The sequence below is a fragment of the Euprymna scolopes genome, chromosome 26 (assembly GCF_053919585.1).
Source record: "Euprymna scolopes isolate OS-2025 chromosome 26, ASM5391958v1, whole genome shotgun sequence".
Taxonomy (NCBI): domain Eukaryota; kingdom Metazoa; phylum Mollusca; class Cephalopoda; order Sepiida; family Sepiolidae; genus Euprymna; species Euprymna scolopes.
The window spans coordinates 16,823,130-16,841,997 of NC_136507.1; the positions used below are offsets into that span (position 1 = coordinate 16,823,130).

At 35.6% G+C, this 18,868-nt stretch overlaps 1 protein-coding gene across 1 annotated transcript in view; it reads right to left on the reverse strand.

The window, feature by feature from the left end:
- The window catches only part of LOC145247929 (complement C3-like), a 210,974-nt gene extending 201,449 nt beyond the window's left edge, over window positions 1–9,525 (reverse strand). The window contains exon 1 of the mRNA XM_080109568.1: window positions 9,065–9,525. Within this exon, the coding sequence (XP_079965694.1) occupies window positions 9,065–9,144 (80 nt within the window). The 5' untranslated portion in view covers window positions 9,145–9,525. The remainder of the gene's footprint in view (window positions 1–9,064) is intronic.
- Window positions 9,526–18,868: the final 9,343 nt, after the last annotated feature.

Genomic DNA, 18,868 nt, shown 5'->3' on the forward strand with positions numbered 1-18,868 from the left:
AATTATTTGGAATGAAATAGGCTTTGATTATTGTCAAACAACTTATCCATATATAGCATAGTGTGTGTGCTATTTTGTGACACGCTTACATCTTTTTTATTCCGAGTGACTGTCGTTTAATTGTTACTAGCCTGGGTGCCCGGCGTTGCTTGGGTGTTTGGAGGTGTGTGTTGAGCAAAAAAAAAAAAAAAAAAAATGGTAGTAGGTAAGCAGGCTCGAACCCATGAATGTGGAGAGAGGTGTTAAAAAAAATGGTAGAAGCATAGGGAGGGAATCAAAACAACAGTAGCAGCCAGGATGAAGAAAGGTGTTAAAAAAAAAAAAAAGTGGTAGTAGGCAGGTAGGCTTGAACCCGTGATGCGAAGGCAGAAAAGAAAGTGAAAGAAAATCTGACATCTTAGCTGATGTCTCCATGACGGACCGGAAGTCAAAAGCATTGAAATTAACTGAACTCAATCCAACAGTGACGATGACTTGCTAAAATATCAGCGAAAAAACTCGACCCCTCCTTGTACAAAACGGCCGAGTTTAGGGTGAAGCAATTAATGTTTTTGGCCAATTTTTCGATATTGTTCGTCCGAGACGTTGAGCTTCAAAATGATACCAATCTTGTCAGGATCTGTCGCCTCTGTCGAAAGTGTTTGCGAGACAGACATACATACATACATACATAATACATTTAAACAGACAGGTAAGATTTATATTATAGAAGATTAGCCTGGGTGCCCAGCGTTGCCTGGGTGTTGGAAGTGTGTGTTGAGCAAAAAAAAAAAAATTATTAAAAGTGATAGTAGGCAGGCAGGCTTGAACCCGTACCATGAAGGAGGAAAAGGATGTGAAGAAAAAACGTGGCACCTTTGCTGTTATGCCCATTGCCAAACCGGAAGTGACAAATGTTTAAATTAAGGCTAATCAATCAAAAAGAAGGAGATCACTTTCGAAAATATCGGCGAAAAAGCGACCCCCTCCCTGTAGGAAAGTGCCCAGTTAAGGGTGAAGGAATTAATGTTTTTAGCCAATTTTTTGATATTTATCATCTGAAGGGTCGAGCTTCAAAATGATACTGATATCGTGAAAATCCGTCACGTCTGTCAAAGGTTTTTGCAAGACGTACAAATATACATACACACATACATACATGCATTTAAGCAGACAGGTGAGATTTATATTATAGAAGAAGACTGGTCTGGGTGCCCAAACGCAAAAAGACAAAAAAAAAGTAGTAGTAGGCAGGCTATAACCCGTACTGCGAAAGAGGAAAAGAAAGTGTAAAAAAAACAAAAAAACGTGACGTGTTAACTGTTGTGCCCATCGCCAAACCGGAAGGAATTAATGTTTTTGGCCAATTTTTCGATATTTGTCGTTCGAAGAATCGAGCTTTAAAATGATATCGCTCTCGTGAAAATCCGTTGCCTCTGTCAAAAGTTTTTGTGATACATACATACATATATTTAAACAGACCAGTGAGATTTATATTATAGATAGATGACCTTCCATTTCTTGTAATAAATAATTTTGCCAAGAATTCTTCATAAGTTTTGGTTTCGGTTTCGATTATAGTTGAAGGAACTCAAGTTTTTATATATATATATATATATATATATATATATATATATATATATATATATATGTGTGTGTGTTTTTATTTTATTTTATTTTCTTCATAAGTGTTGGTTTCGGTTTCGATTCAAACTGATGTACCCAAGTCATATAGAAAAATTTTTTTTCTTTTGAAATCACAACTTTATAACATAAGAATCGCTAGAAAATTGACTCTATAATAATATATATGAGATCTGTATAAATTAAAATATATTTAAGCATATTTTACAACCGGGCTACACCGGGCATCCCTGCTAGCCTAGATAAATACTTTTGCAGTTTTAACATTAATATCAGGGTGTCTCCATTTAGGCTGAACATCCACAGAATGCCAACATCAATATATTACATATGAATGAGTTCGCTTTGGAATTTCCACACTTCCCACTAGTTTTTACTTAAACCATAGGACATTTTGCAGTACAAGCAACAAAAAAGAAAAAGTGTTAAAAAAGCAAAAACAAATATATAACAAATAAATGTTACCAAAGGCAAGATAAGTTACTCTTCTTCCTAGCTGAATAAGTTTTTTGTCAGTTAAACTTATTTTAAAGCGTTTATTTACTTTGAAACACAAGTAGGGAGATGGGTATATTTGCTGATGACACCATGCTCTATAACAGGCACAAGAGGAAAACAAATGAACACATGTATAAGGAAATATCAAAAACAATAGAGAAAGACCTCCAATCTGTAGTGAAATGGGGACAAAAATGGATTGTCACATTCAATGCTGCCAAGACTAAGCTTGTTTCCTTCAATAATTACAAGAAACCTTCCCAATCACCAATAGCTATCGCCAAAGATGCAATACTTCTTTCAAATTGCTCAGTTTAATGTTCACAGGGAATATGAGTTCAAACAAATACATTGAGAGCATTGCCAGGACCGCTGCGAAGAAGGTGGGCTCTCTCTACCATGCTAGAAAGTTACTTAAGCCTGGAGGTATCCTGTACCTCTTCAAGGCCACCATTCGCCCATGTATGAAGTATTGTTGTCTCATTTTGGCTGGTGCATCTGCTACAAGTCTCTCCCTCCTGGACAGGCTCAAAAGAGAGTCGCCAACCTGATAGGTCCTGAACTGTCATCTAAGCTTCGGCCTCTGTCTTATCAACGAAATGTTGCATCCCTCTGCCTGTTCTACAAATATCTTCTACTCTAATAGTTTTTTCCCCAGAATCTGTTATACTTTGAAACTCCCTTCAGGGTTCCTGCTTTCCCAACTGTACTGACATGCAGAAGTTCAAGTGTAATGTGAACAGACATCTTACTGCTCAACTCCCTATATAGTATTCCTGGAACTTATGTCCCTGATAGTAGCCTTCTACATCAAAGTGGCATTGTGCTTTGTTTGGGATGAAAATGGGATTAAAAAAAAAAGTAATGCCGTGTGTCAAGTTAGAACAAGAAAAAAGAATGATTGACATGAGACGTTCATATATGGAGTCTCAATAATCGCTCAAAAATCGAAAATCAAACAAAATAGGTACTTGCAACGGGACAGGTTCCCAAAATTTAGCTTCGTTTCAGTTTAGAAATAGTATGGTTACATGGTACTCGGTCGACAGTGTCGCGGCAAATGACATATCATTGAATTAACCCTTAGAATGAACATCGATATAAACAACATGAACTAATTTTGGAGAAAGTATGATGAGGATTAGAAAGGTTCTCATGTAGTTGTTGCCCCCCTGATTCTACTTTCGCTTTTTTCTCCCTCACATGCCCTTAATCCGAATACGTAGCAGCGGGCCAACATCAGCGGATTTTTTTCTTTCTCCCAAAACAGTCATTAACAATGTTTTTTTTTTTATAAATGCTTAACATATTTCAAGCTGATTTAAATTATTACACAATAAAAATAATTAATTTAAAACAAAATTAATTTTTCTTATTTCGAATTTTTTAATCAAGTAAAAATTCCACTTTTTACTTGATTACTGAATTTAAAACAGTTATTTTTTTTCACAACATTTTCAAGTTAAATTCAGTACATACAACGCCTCGCCTTTTCAAGTGGTCACCCATCTGGTACTGGTCAGGTTCAACGTTGCTTAACTTTGGTGATCTGGTGGGAACCGATGTGCCAACGTGATTGTTCTGTATATAATATTATAGCATGACAAAAATAATTAAATCAAAATAGAAGTCATTTTTCTTTTTTCAAATTATTAAATTCAGCAAAAATTCCATTTTTTTACTTAAAAAGTTATTCTAGCAAATTACCTAACAATTTAATAAACAAAAATATCGTAAAAACTGAATTTAACTTTAAAATACTTTAAAAAAAATAACTGTTTTATACTTAGTAATCGATAAAAAGTGGAATTTTTACTTGATTAAATAATTCGAAATAAGAAAAAAATGATTTTTGTTTTAATTTGTTTTTATTGTGGAATAACCTAAATCAGTTTGAAATAGGTTAAACTTTAACAAAAACAAAAATTGTTAATGACCGATTTGATATTTAAAAAAAAAAGTCCACTGATGTCGGCCCACTGCTACGAATTCGAAATAGGAGCATGTGAGCAAAAAAAAAAAAAAAACGAAAGTAGAATCAGGGAGGCAACAACTACACGAGAACCAGTAAAAATATAAGAACTGAAAGTCTTCTGTGTCCATTACATCAAAATCAAAAGTTATAGTGCTGAAAAAGCTTCAACCGGAACTAGCTCCCATACTTACAAAGCTGTTTAAGTGTTGTCTTAAGGAGAATTGCTTCCCAACACCCTAAAAAAACTCATCAGTATGCCCCATATTTAAGAATTCAAGTGATCGGTCATCTCCCTTTCAGTGCAGATCAATAAGTCTTTTCTGTTCATCATGAGTAAGTTGCTGGAATCTGTGTTAAATAGAGAAGTAGTCAACCACCTCAGCAAAAATTACATTCTTAGGTAAATGCAATATGGTTTCCGTTCTGCTAGATCTACAGCAGATGTGCCAACCGATATATATCGCATAGGATTAGCAAATCTCTCAATGGAGGCTTCCTTTCCAGGGCAATTGCTCTTGACATATCAAAGACCTTTGATAGGGTATAGCATTAAGGTCTATTTGAGAAAATCTCCAGCTATTGTATAGCTGGAAATGTCTTCTCAATTAGGTTCATAAGAGTAGTGGTTGATGGGCAGAAATCAGAAGCTCACAGTATTAATGCTGGAGTCCCTCAGGGGTCTATCCTGGACCCAACTCTCTTCCTGATCCACATCAATAAATTCCCAAATCACATCCTAAGATCATTCATAGACATTTATGCTGACAACACTACTATCTATGTCAATACTTCAAAGGCCGTAAATGACCAAGTTCTCTCTGATTCTCTCTCTCCTCTGATCTTGAGCACGTGGTACAATAGAGAAAGAGGTGTCTGGTTAATTTCAATGCATCTAAAACCAAGCTTCTATCTTTACATCATCAATGCTCTGATCTCCATCTGGCGTCAACTGAAATGAATGGCTCTCGTCATGGGGAGGCTCCATGTTTTCATAAGCTTCTGGGTCTGACCTTTACTCTTGATCTGAAATGGAACACGTACATCAAATCCGTTGCCAATCTCACTGGAAAAATGTTGGGATCCTTCTATTGCTCCAGTAGATATCTCACTGCTGATGCAATTTTCTACCTGTATAAGAGCCAAGTACGTCCTAGGATGGAATACTGTTGTCACATCTGGGAAGAAGCTGCTAGAAAGATCTTATCCTGCCTTGATAGAGTTCAAAATAGACTTTGTAGCCTAGTGAGGGATGCCTTTTTCTCTTTCTTGCAACCTCTTTCCTACAGAAGAGATGTTGCGAGCCTGTCTCTGCTTTATCATTTTTTTTCATGGTAAGTGATCGTCTGAGCTCTAATCTATGCTTCCCCTCACCAAAATTTCATGAAAAACTCTCATCTATCAGAAACTACTATCAATAATTTCCCCCACTTTTTATCTGTGCCTAAACCTAAACGTAGATTCCATGAACAAAACGTCTTTCTTAGAACTGCACGCCTGTGGAACTCTCTTCTGTTTCTCTGCTTTGCAGCTGACTACAATATGGTCGTCTTCAAGTCCAGTGTAAACAACTTCTTGATGAGACATCTCCTTAAATAATCCAATTTACCAAATTTCTACTACTAACGATTACTATGATATTGTCCCATAGACTACTGTACACTCATTAACCCTTATCCTCAAGTGGCCTCCAGGCTTCGATACATGATGACTCGTTTGTAAAAATATATATATATATATATATATATATATAACAGAGGTGAAAAGTTCAAAAACAATTTTTTGTTGAAGATGCACTATGCATAAAGCAAGGCACATTTCCATAAAACAACAAAGTTTTTTTGGAAGCAGTTCAGCTTCCGTGACAGACTTTAGACAGAATTTAGCTTTTATATTTTTGGTTATATAAGACCCCAGTAACAAACTGCAGGCGCTTCTATATTAAACAAATGAAAAAAAAAATTGAATTTCAAGTAAAACAAATGTTACCTATGTAATTATCACATCTTAAATAGTAACATATCCAAAAATTATGAAAAACGATAAGGGAAAAAGTAATTATTAATGAAAAAGGAAATTTGTGAAAAGAAGCGAAATCACTACATTACACTTACTAAAATGGAAATAAGTTAACAGGGGAGATAATCAAGTTCTGTTGCCTACGTCATGTGACGAACGTAATTCAAAATGTCAGACAAAATTTATTCCTCATATAAACTTTATCGAAAACAGTTTTTCATCAATAATTATTGTAAATTTTGACTTACTTTCCACCTTAACAACTGCCTTTAAAATGACGACTACTGTAGGTTTTTGGGTATGGAGAAAACGAATATCGCATTTAATTTTTTTGCAAATAAATAGTTTTCTGGATATTAAGCAATGTAATTTCTAAATGGTGGCCATTGCTGTATGCGCAAGCGCGCATATTTCTACCTTAAATCTCCATAATTTTTGGATATGTTACTATTTGCGACATGACAATTACGTTAGTAATATTTGTTTCACTTGAAATTCAATACTTTTTTCGTTTGTCAAAATGCGGAACGACGGTGGGCATAGTAGTAAAAAAAAAATGCTCGAAAATTCTTGTTTGCAAATAAAAAGAAATGCGTGGGGGAAACTTTTAAAAGATTTTTAATAGGGGAGGAGGGGGTGCTTGAAAAACTACACTGATTAAAAAAGAGGCGGCGGCTATGTTATTTTCAGTGACACCGTCGGCCGAGTACCACGTGACCTAATTTTTTCACAAACTGAAAGGTGAAAGCGATGCTAGAATTTGGGACCCCCGTCCCACTACAAGCACCTTCCCTCCATTCAATAGATGTCACTGTGCATTTTTACCACGTTTTCGTTTTGTTGTCTATTCTGCAAAATAACCAAACAGTTTAAAAAAAAAAAAAAAAAAAAGGAAAAGAAAAATAAAAAAAGGAGAAAAAGAAGAAAAAAAGAAAGCAAGTTACATTGTACACTTGAAACGCTGAAATGAAAACTAGCTCGGAATAAAATATAGTCGCCATCTTTACAAACAAATCCAGAAAGCTAATGAAGAGCGATAACTCAAGTTTATAATTTTGTCTCTATTTACTTTTTTTCTCACGTATGGATAGAGTTAGATACAAGATCGCCTTTTTTTAAAATTTTTTATTTAATGTGTGAAAAATCCAGCATCCCAAAAAGGGTCTCTTTGGATTGGGACAAAATAAAAATTTCCTCGGTCTGGAAGGATCTGCTTTAACTGGTTGCGAACATAAAATATGAAACGCAGTATCAGAACATATACTACACACCGTTCCTAGTCAAGCGGAAAAAAGTCCTTTAACTAGAAAATGATGAAATTGAGTCACCGGTCTTTCTTAGCTATACTGTTATTCAATTTCTTTGTAAAGATGGTGACTATATTTTTCTTGGCTATTTTTTTTTTTTTTTTTTTCATTTTGGCATTTCACGCGTACGATGAAGCTTGCCATGAATTAGCGTTTTTTAAACGTTATTTTGTTAATTATTTTTTTTTTAAATTTATTTTTTGTTCACACCAAACAAGGTATATTGCCATCAAGGCGTAAAGAACTACTATGGTTAGGACAAGATTTATAGGAGGCACCCTAATTGGGAGTGGTGTAGCAAAATGTGGATTTGTTTTATGATCCATAGAGATTCGAAAAAGCAAAGTCAACTGGTACGTGACCACAAGGAAAAATGGTTGCAATGTATTTGTTACGCGGCCATTTTTCCTTGTGCTCATTTACTGGTTGACTTTGCTTGTTTTTCGAACTGAATAAACATTTAAGTAAAAACACTAAAAGCCCACCCAGATAGGTAGAAGAGTAACTTATCCCGCCTTTGGTAACATTTATTTGTTATATGCTTGATTTTTTTAATTACTTTTTCGGATCTCTGTGAATTGTAAAACAAACCATAAAATGTTTGTTCACATTACATTAAAATTTCTGCATGTTTGTACAGTCAGGAAAACAGGGAACAGAGAGGGAGCTTTCAAAGGCAAGCTGTTCGAGGAAAGAAACTATTAGACGATAAAAAATTTTGGCATTTGGGAGACTTTATTGTGAAGGGGGTGGGATTTTGCTGCTAGTCGGATGTATTTTTGATTGTGTAAGTTCATCGAGGCACATTCCGCGGAAGTGCCTGCCTGTCAAATAAGCATAGGGATGTATTGTAACATTTAGGCGATGGGACAGGCGGCAGAGTGGGAATAATTGCCTGGGAGTAATGCCGAAATCCATTTCCCAATAAAGTACTTGCGCAGTTTACGAGTTGTGATATTTTTTATATAAGATTTTCAAGTTAAATCCAATTTTTACAGTATCTTTTGTTTATTAAATTATTAGGTGAAAGTACAGAATAATTAACAAAGCCCCCTTCCCGTGTTAGGAATGGCTTTCTAAATAATAACGTTATTATTTCATCAAGATTCATAAACTAAGTACCTTTCTATCAATAATTTGGGTGACTGAAATTGAAATTTACCAAAAATTGAAATTTATTTGTTGATAATCGTCATAAAAAAAAAAAATAAATAAAAACGGTACTTGTAAAGAATGAGTATCCAGGGAATTTCAGTTTTTATGGGGTTAATTCCGAATATTGAGGAAGAAACTCGGAAATTGCCGACTCAGTTTTCTTTTTTTTTTTTTTAGGAGCTAATTTTTAAAACTCTAACCCAACCTAACTCTTCGCATGCTTAGTGCCGTCTGCCTTTTATTTATTTATTTATTTTTGCAGCTTTCAAATCATAAACTGCTTCAGAGATTTCCGGGACTGACTCCGTCAATATTCGGAACTGATTCCATAAGAAATGAAACGATCTGGATAACCATTTCTTATAAGTGCCAAACCATAGTTAAAACACGTGACAGCCTGAAAACTCCATCGAAAGTTTAAGAATGACTGTGGAGAAATTTGAGTTTTATTTAAACATCATTTAATTAAATATATCAAATATAAACGTACCTTATCGTCTGTATGACACATGAAGTTAGAAGAAAACAAGCAAAAATAATATTCGCCTGGCGACTCGCAAGAAAAGGCATGGTTGTTGTAAATGTTCTTTTGATCAGGTTTGTCTTTTGTCAGGGTTAAACCAAAAACCCCGCGGTTGGTTCAATTTCTACTACTGTTTTCAAATACTTAACATCTTTCCATGTTTGCCAATATTTTTAGAACCTTTGTCCACAGAATTTAAAAATGGTAATATTTGCCTCCTTAGCAAGAATTCGGGTTTAAAAACCAAAAGAAAGCAAAAGCAAGCGAAATTTTTTTTTTCTTCACTAGAGACGTGGGGACCTTGATATATGAACTTCTTTCTCCACAAATGACACTTAAAAAAAAAAAAAATGGGGGGGGGGATATATTATCTGCGAGAACGAAAACGAAGAAAAACAAAACTGAGATTGAAATCAACACCATCTCATGTCATCAACACCAATGGAAAATAAATAAATAAATAATAGCTTTGGTATATCCCCACCCCAACCACTTTTACTTTAGTGCTATTTTTTATTTACTTTAGTTCCAATTCTGTCTCGGGGTTAGTTCAATTCGCTACACTGCCTGACCCCTTAAAAACGGAGTGCCTGGCAGTATTTATTTAGTCTTTGGAATATACATCCCACCTCATATCAGGGTCAATCATAGAGATTTTTTGCTTGTTTGTTGGTAGTTAAATAGCGCAGTGATTATTAGTACTATGCCTGAACTCCTAAAACACCATATAATTTACATGCAGTCATAAATTATAATCAAGGCCGCAAAAGCAAGACGCAATATATTCCCTTGTTGCGTCTTAGAGCTTAAGGCGACAACCAACATACAGGAACCGAATCGAAAGTTTTTGAAACAAAGTTCACCATAAATTAAGTTCAATGCTTAAAAATAGCCACAGTTCAGTAGGAACCTCCAATGCGCGCCAGAGATTTAAACCCCCCCCCCCCGCTCTCTATATATAACACGGACCGGTGTATGTAACTGTAATTGAATTTAATCATCCTAACTTTTGTACTATTTAAAAGAAGCTTGAAATAAACTGCTAATTAATATTAGCAAAAGAAAAAAAAAAAAAATTACGAAAATAATGAAAATGCGAGACAAAAATCGTGTTTACATTAACGACGCCTTACAACAACGTTCCTATGTAGTGATCATTTTGAAAGCGTAAACATACCTATGTTAAAAAAATTCAACAAAAGATAACTAATGGTCAGAGTTTCATGAAATTTTCGATAGTTATTCATACTTAATTTAACTTACATATTAAAAGTAGGTTTCATTAAATATGAGATAAAATATATATTTTAGGCGTTCTACCCCCACCCCTATATTTCATGTTACGAAAACTAAACAAAATAATTTAGGCCCATAAAAATTGAAACGTTTTACAAAATTTACTTACCTTGAAGTTGTAAATTTAAAAAAATGGGCATAAAATCAATATTCTTATGATTTAAAAAAAAAAATCTACGTTTTTTTTTTCTCAATAATATATATTATAATAAGTTAAATTACAACAAAAATAAAATAAAATTCTAAAAAATAATTACTTTTTAAAAGATTTAAATAGAAATAAAATTCCAATATTCCGCGATATAAAGTTTTAAACATAGATTTTTGAATAAGGTTTTCCAATTTAAAAAAAATATATTTAAAAAAAATTACTATTTGCAATTATAAAATAGCAAATTTAACTACAACTTGAAATTATTTTAATTGTTAAAAGATGTTTATTTCTAGCGAGGGTCAACTTGATTTGAGCGCCTATTTTAAAAAAATGTATGGAGGCCTCTAATTGATAAAATTAACATAAACAATAGCAAAAAAATGCTGCTTCCCTGATTCAATTAAAGCGATTAGCAACATCCGTAAAAAGTGTATACAATTGTAGGTATGACGTGGCTAATAATGCGTAAAATGTTGGTGGTTTTACTTTTACACAAAAATGTTGGGCATCCGACAATTCCGTGTTTCAGGTTTATATTTGCAATCTTGTATATACTTATAAAGTTAAGATATTTTCTCGCTCTAACATTGATATTAAAAGCTTACTTGTTTATTACGATTTAATTACGCCCATCCCCCCGTGAGCAATATGTGACACAAGGTCGTTTTTAATGTGAAAGTAAACTAACTCCCCTAAAAATGGCACTCTGGAAGTAAGCAAAAATAAAAGTTAGTACAGTATAGAAAGGTTTCCCCTACATTAACTAAGGACAGATTAACTTAAGTGTAGCGTAAGAAAATATACTAAACTGTGATCTTAGCTCGAAGAGAGGATGTAACAGTGTCACATCCTCTCGCAGTGTTACATTGTAACACTGCGAGAGGATGTGACACAAGGTTAGAAGGTGGAGAAAATAGGCCAGCGCCTTAAGAGGAGGAACACTCTAGCCCTGCATAAATAATTCGAAGTAATGAGGGCGCCTCAGACAACAAGCGATAAGCTTGCTCCCCCCCCCCCCGAAAGCTGGGCGGCAAGACTGAGAGGGTAGACCTCTTAGAGCTACACAGAACATTACAGCAAAATAAGGCCATTAAAACGGCCCAGTGTCTGTTGGACTGATTTTTTTTTTTTTTTACACAGTGGTCACCACTTATCAAGGCCCGGAAGCCACTCAGGGATAAAGGTTATTGCAAGTACATTATGTTAGTGTGGAGATTTGATGAAGTGTTTACTCTTAAGGGGGCGGTTCATTAGGAATTTGTTAACGTTGGACTTGAACACATCCAAGTTGTAGTCAGGTGGGAAGCAGGCAGATGGAACAGAGTTCCACAGGCGTGCAGTTCTAAGAAAGAAGCTTTGTTCATGGAATCCACGTTTTGATTTAGGCACAGATAAAGAGTGGGGGAAATTTTTCACAATGGATTCGACTAGATGGGTGTTTTTCGTGAAAGATTGGCGAGGGGGGACCAGAGATTGGAGTTCAGATGAGCACCTGCGATTGTCAAGGTTAGAACCTCGACTAACGTGTTCTATAATGTATACAAACCAGACTTAACCTGAAGGCTAGATCTATTTTTTCTACTGGTATTTAATTGCTTCCCCACTATATGCAATATGTGATACAAGATCATTTTTAATGTCGGGGGGGGGGGGAACCAGCTCCCCAAAAAGGGTCACTTTGGAAGTAGGCAAAAATAAAAATTGCCTTAGTATAGAAGGGTTTTTTTCTCCATTGACTAAGGACAAATCAGAATAGATATCATACTGATTTTAGCCCAGAGTTTTTACATTTTTTTTTAATATTTATTGCTGAGAACCCCCCTCCCCATTTTTTATACAACACTATAAAAATCTTATATAAAGAATGGAGGGGAAGGGGGGGTCCTTAAAACAATGTGGCATGAAGCCAAAAGGAAATGGGGGGGGGGGAATCAGGGTCGGAGGTCATCCACTTTGTCTATTCCCTAAGCTAGTTTTTCACTGGCCACAATACCTCATTCACTCTGTGGATCTAAGCTATGTAAAATATCACTACATGAATGAATGTTTTTCAAGAGACACAAGGTCATTTTTAATGTGGTGGTGGTGGGGGAACCAGTTCCCCAAAAAGGAGCATTCTGCAAGCAGGCAAAAATAAAAATGACCTTACTATAGAAGGGTTTCCCCTACATTGACTAATGATAAATTACCTTAAGTGTAGCATCAGAGCAGATACTACACTTGAATCTTATTTATATAATTTATTTCGTGAAAGAAAATACAATTCCAAAGTTTCAATAAAAAATATCAAAAAATAAAAAAAGTAAAATCCAAAACAAAAATTTAGGCACAAGGCCCTATAAGAAATTGGGGAGGGGGGTACAGGGTCTTTGTGACTATGGTAAATTTATTAGACTATGTAATAGTACTCTTGATTGGCAACATTTACCACAATACCTCATTCACTTTGTGGAGTAAAACCTAACTAATAAATCCCCAGAGTTTTGAAAAAACATATATACAATTTTAAAATTTCTGTGTGTGCACACATATTTTTTTTTTAAAACAAGTTGTGTGTGTGTGTGTGTGTGTGTGTGTGTGTGTGTGTGTGTGTGTGTGTGTGTGTGTGTGTGTGTGTGAAAAAGTTCAATTCATTGGAAAAATAAAGTCTTTAATTTGTTGAAAGAAAAATGTTCGTGATGAGGAGTGGGGAAAACTAGAAAAATGTTTATGATGAGAATAAAAATAAAAATGCCTAATGCTGTGTTAGTATGGCCCCTCCCTGAGCTAGTCTACTGTTTTCCGGGGGAACCGAAAACAAGCAGGAAGATCCCTCGTGTGGATTGGGGTGAAATCTTATCAGACGTGGGGAGAAAATGAAGCAGCAGGGGGATGGGGTGGAAAGTGACCTCCGAGTAAGGGATGACCGTGGTAGAAAAACCAAAAAAAGTGGTGCAGTGGTTGGGCAGACTCGGAAGTTCTCTAATGCCTAAAAAACAAAAATCGGGAATAGAATCTCATTTGTACCACCAGTCAAGAGTCTTTTTAACATTTTAAACTTTGTCTAGCGGAGTGAGTTCGTAGACCAACTTGAGGCGCATGATCCAAATGACCATTCGCGCTACTGCTAGGATCGCCAGAAAAAACATTCTTTTTTCCTTGGGCAGCAGCGGCTCCATGTTGTCCACAAAGTACTTTGCTTCAAGTTCAAGCAGGTGCTCGGCATCGATGCGAGCCGTTACCTCCCTGACGTACTCCAATAGGGTCTGCAGTCGGCTGCAATGATAAAAGGCATGATCGACCAATTCAACCCTGCGTTCATCACAGTGCCGACACCAGACCTGTGTATCTTCTTCATACATGTTGTGTTTGTCAAAGAGGGGCAGTGCATTTTAGACCAGTCACCAGGTAAGGGAAAATTCCGAGTTAGTCAGAAAGTCCCGTCCCGGCGCCCAACTCCACTGAGAGCGGATCTCCTCCCTCGACCATATCCCTTCTGCTTCCCAAGGGGATTCTTCACAGTGCCCAGCACTAGTTCCCGATAAAGCCACTTCCTAGACTGTTCGAGGACATTGGTCCCTGGCAAAGATCTAAGTGCGGCTCGGCATTCGGCAAGGAATCTATGTTCCCCTTTCGGCCTACGACGACCTTCTACAGAAGGTCGGGTTTGAGGTTGGGAAACGAGTTCCCAACCGCAGAGACCCAAGGAACATCCTGCTCTAGTGAACGACCCAGGCATTCTGCAGGGAGGGGAAGTACAGACAATCAGTAAAGGATGAGTGGGAAGACGTATGTGGCACACGCCTTCGCGTCCTTCAAGGACAATTTCTTTTGAATCCAAGTCTTGACCGACGATTTGATCTTTGTCTGAACTTCCGACCAGTTTTTCTCCAGCTGAAGACCCGGTCCAAACCAGACACCAAGAACACGGACCGGGCCATCTGAAGATGCCTGGAAGCGAATCTACTCCAGTCCAGGCACCCAACCGCAGACCAACTGTAACTTCTTTGTATCAAGCAAGCGACTTTGTCACCACCTCAATGTCCATGGTGACGTCAACTGCGAACGCGGAAACCTTGGCTCGTGTGCCTCCAGGTAAAGCTATCCCGCACAGGACTGGTGTAGTCGCCTTGTCCCTTAACTTGCGAAGGAGGGGTTCCAATGCCAGGACATATAAAAGAGGCGATAGCGGACAACCCTGATGCACCGACCAAGAGACGGCGAATGACTCTGAAAGCTTACTATTGATCTGCACCACTACTGTCGGCCTATCATACAGGACAAAGATCCACTTGCAGAAGTTTGGATTAAAACCGACTGCCTCTAGCACAGATCCCGGGAACTGATGGTCGACCCTATCAAAAGCCTTGGACTGATCCAAACTGATCAGTGCGGCTTCGGCATCGTCTTCTGTCCCCTCTATGATCGAGCGGATCAAGTGCAGATTGTCTTGAATCGATCTCTCCTTCACAGCATAGCTCTGGTTCGGTTCGATCAAGTCAGCAATGACCACTTGCAAACGATTCGCAAGAATCTTTGCCAAAATCTTTAACTCTATGTTTAGCAGAGTCAAAGGCCTAAAATCATCAAAATTTTCCACCCCACCATGCCATCGACCTTTCCTTAGCAATGTGATCATTCCCTTGGTCACCTGTCCAGGAATGGAACCCTGAGCAAATCAATGGTTGAACACATCCTTCAGAATAGGGACCAACATAGGTGACAGTCTCAAGTAGAATTTGTAGGGTAGACTAGCAAGCTCCGGGGACTTGTTGCAGCCGACCTGCTTCAACGCAGTAATAACCTCATGTTCTGTAACATCACAGCTAGCCGCCATGAGGCGGGATGAGTCAGCCAAATAGCTGCCCAACTCTTCGACCCTGAGTCTGGGTAGTTGGGTGGAGCACTCCGATAGTAGCTTCCGAAACCCCTCGCAGATCTCCCGCGTCGAAACGAGGGCGTGTCCTTCCAGGTTATGTAATTTCCGAATGTACCTGTCCGAACCATGCCTTAGAGCAGCCTTACACTCAACAGCGTCAACATTAACAGCTTCGTTAGATACTTTCATTAATCTAGCCCTAACTATCTTACCCTCATACCGCTCACTAGCCAATACACTTGGATCTTAACCTGAAATCAACTTTTTCTTAGCCTGAATTGTTAAAACAAACTTCTTAATAAACTCAGTCATAGATATGCGAGTGATTTCATGAAGGTTAACTAAGTTGCATATTTCTTTGAAAAACGAGCATTCATTAATCAATTCTTCATATTTTATGGTTTCTTATTAAATAGTCGGTTTCATTTAATTATTACACATAATTCTTTTCATGCATAGTTTCTACATTGCTCATAATTGGGTAGAATTTAGAATGAAAACGTTCTAGCATACAGATACGTTTTATATATATATCTATATGTATGTATAAAAGTGATCTTGTCTCTCTGTGTGCGAAGTTCTCTACCAAACTCCTCTCTGAATATTTGGTCTACAGATTTAAAACTTGATATCTAGAGTATTTTGACCTTGGGAACACTTCTGATTTGGTTTCAACCTTTAAAAATAGTTGCTAAGGGTCAAAATAAAAAAAAAACGATTGACCTTGGAAGGAGTATAACTAACTTCTGAGCATAGAAACTCGCTTAATTTTTAATCTTTTTTTATCCAGATGGATAAAATACCTCAGAAAGTAATGACGAAAGCTAAAGTGCTAAATAATGACTAAGGCTAGAGCCCCAAATATTTTGGTTTCAATTCCAGCGGATGACACAAAGTCATTTTTTTTTTAACTTTTGAAATCACCACTATATATATTAAGTACAATACATTGTGTATAATTATGCAGCATTTAGAATGAAACTGTTCTAGAAAACTCACATGTATATACATATACCATACTTTGGGGTAATTACGCCAACTAGCTAAAAGTGCTGTTTTGGCAACCACGCATATAAAGTGCACTTTTTTTTAGTTGGCACAATTACCCCCAGATTTGGCGCCATACCCCAAAGTACGGTATATATATATATAATTATTTCCACAGCCAGACAAAGTCGCAGCTCACAAGCTCTATCACAGCAAACAAATCGGAAGTCCAAACCCTTATTTGGGCTAATCAGTTAGATACATTTGAACTTGGGATTTGAAAGCTAATCCTCTTGCATGCAAGGCGAGCACTCTACATATATATATATATAAATGACCCTGTTTGTGTGTATGTGGAAATTCTCTACGAAACTCATTTCTGAATTTTTTTCTCTACTAAACTACTCTCTGAACCTAGCCTTTGGGCCGAGATCACAGTGTAGTATCTGTTCTTCAGATGCTGCACTTCAATTTCTTGTTCTCTGTCAGTGGAGGAGAAATCTTTCATGACTGAGACAATTTTTATTTTTGTTCCTTTTCTCCACATTAAAAAACGACCCTGGTGTCTAACTCTGTCCCGTGGGGAGGCATTGTAAATAGGGACATATAAACATGCACACAGACAAGTCCCAAACGATTTTGGCCTTAATAGATCTGAACGGGAAAAGATAACAAAATATCAGGACCTAAAAAATGATCTAAAAACGACATGGTTTCTTAAAGAAATAAACATTATACCGGTTTTGATAGGAGCAACTGGTTTAATAAAAAAGAACCTTCAGAAATACTTAGAAGCAATCCCTGGAAGACCAAGCTGTAATGAAATACAAATAGCAGTCATAAAACGAACAACATCTATTTGTAAAAGAGCCCTCGGATATAAATTTAAATCATAATGGAATCAAGTTTTAACTCCAGGAGGGATTAACCCCTTGATCTCTTAAAACTAACTGAAGTAAAATAAATAAAACAAAACAAAATAAAAAAACAACTGCCTTTTTTATTATAGACAATATACACAATGATGAAGAAGCACCAAATATTTATTTAAAAGAAAAACAATAAAAGAACGAATGCAATGAGAAATCTCATACTATAAAAAGGAAATTTATCACCGACATTAGGAAAGAAATTCAATATCTTTCATAAGGATTCAATTCACTGAATAATTTTATCAGTGATAAAAATCTTTAACTGCGTAAAATAAATTGAGCTGTTTTGCTGTTTGTTTGGCTAACAAAACAAAACAAAGTGACAAGTGAAATTGTATCCAATATGTGAAAAGTGCTAACCAGATTGGCTCTTCTGCAGTAAAAAAAAAAAAAAAAATATTTTATAAAAATCCAATGTTGCTTTAATTCAAAATTGTTTTATTAAAATTATGTTTTCTTATGCAGACTTTTACATCAACAGGTGCCACGATTATACTTCAATTCAAAAATGTTTGGGAGAAAAAAATCCAATGTTGCTTTAATTCTGAAAAAAAGTTTCATTTAAATTATTAATTAGTTGTTGCTTTAATTCGAAAAATATTTCATAAAAATTATTTATTTGTTCGAAAAAAACAAAACAAAACAAATAAAACATTATTTTATAAAAATTCAATGTGGCTTTAATTCAAAAATTGTTCTATTAAAATATTTTCTTACATACACTTTTCAATAACTGTTTTTACAATTATATATTCATACATTTTTATACAATAAATATTTTGGTTTTCAAATAGTTTTGTGTTCGGTGAAAAAATCTTGCTTGTTATTTATTTGACCAAGAAGAAATTGGAGTCATCTGCCCCTGATAATGGCGCTCGCCTGAATACTGCAGAAGTTCTACCAGGTTATTTGGTGTTGACTAATACAAACATGACTAATGTTGAATACAAATTCTGCATTACACAGACAGCGACATTTTTTTTTTTTTGGTACGTTTCACTAAACTGTCACCAGATGGCGCTTCAAATTGTTTATTAATTTAAAAATTAAAACTATAATATGTTGTTGACTCTTCAACAAGTGCCATAAAATAATTAAAACTATATTTTTTTTCAATGACAATTTAACTTTAATTCAAAAAATGTTTCAGAAAAAAAAAAAAATCCAATGTTGCTTTAATTCGAAAAAAATGTTTCATTTAAATTATTAAATTATTAAAAAAAAAAAAAAAAAAAAATTTTTACTTTAATTCAAAATAATGTTTCGGGGGAAAAAATTCAACATTGCTTTAAAAATTGTTTTATTAAAATCATATTTTCTTTACGCAGACTTTTCAATAAATGTTTTTACAATTATATATTGATACATTTTTATACAATAAATGTTTTTACAATTATATATTGATACATTTTTATGCAATAAATGTTTTTACAATTATATATTGATACATTTTTATACAATAAATGTTTTTACAATTATATATTGATACATTTTTATACAATAAATGTTTTTACAATTATATATTGATGCATTTTTATGCAATA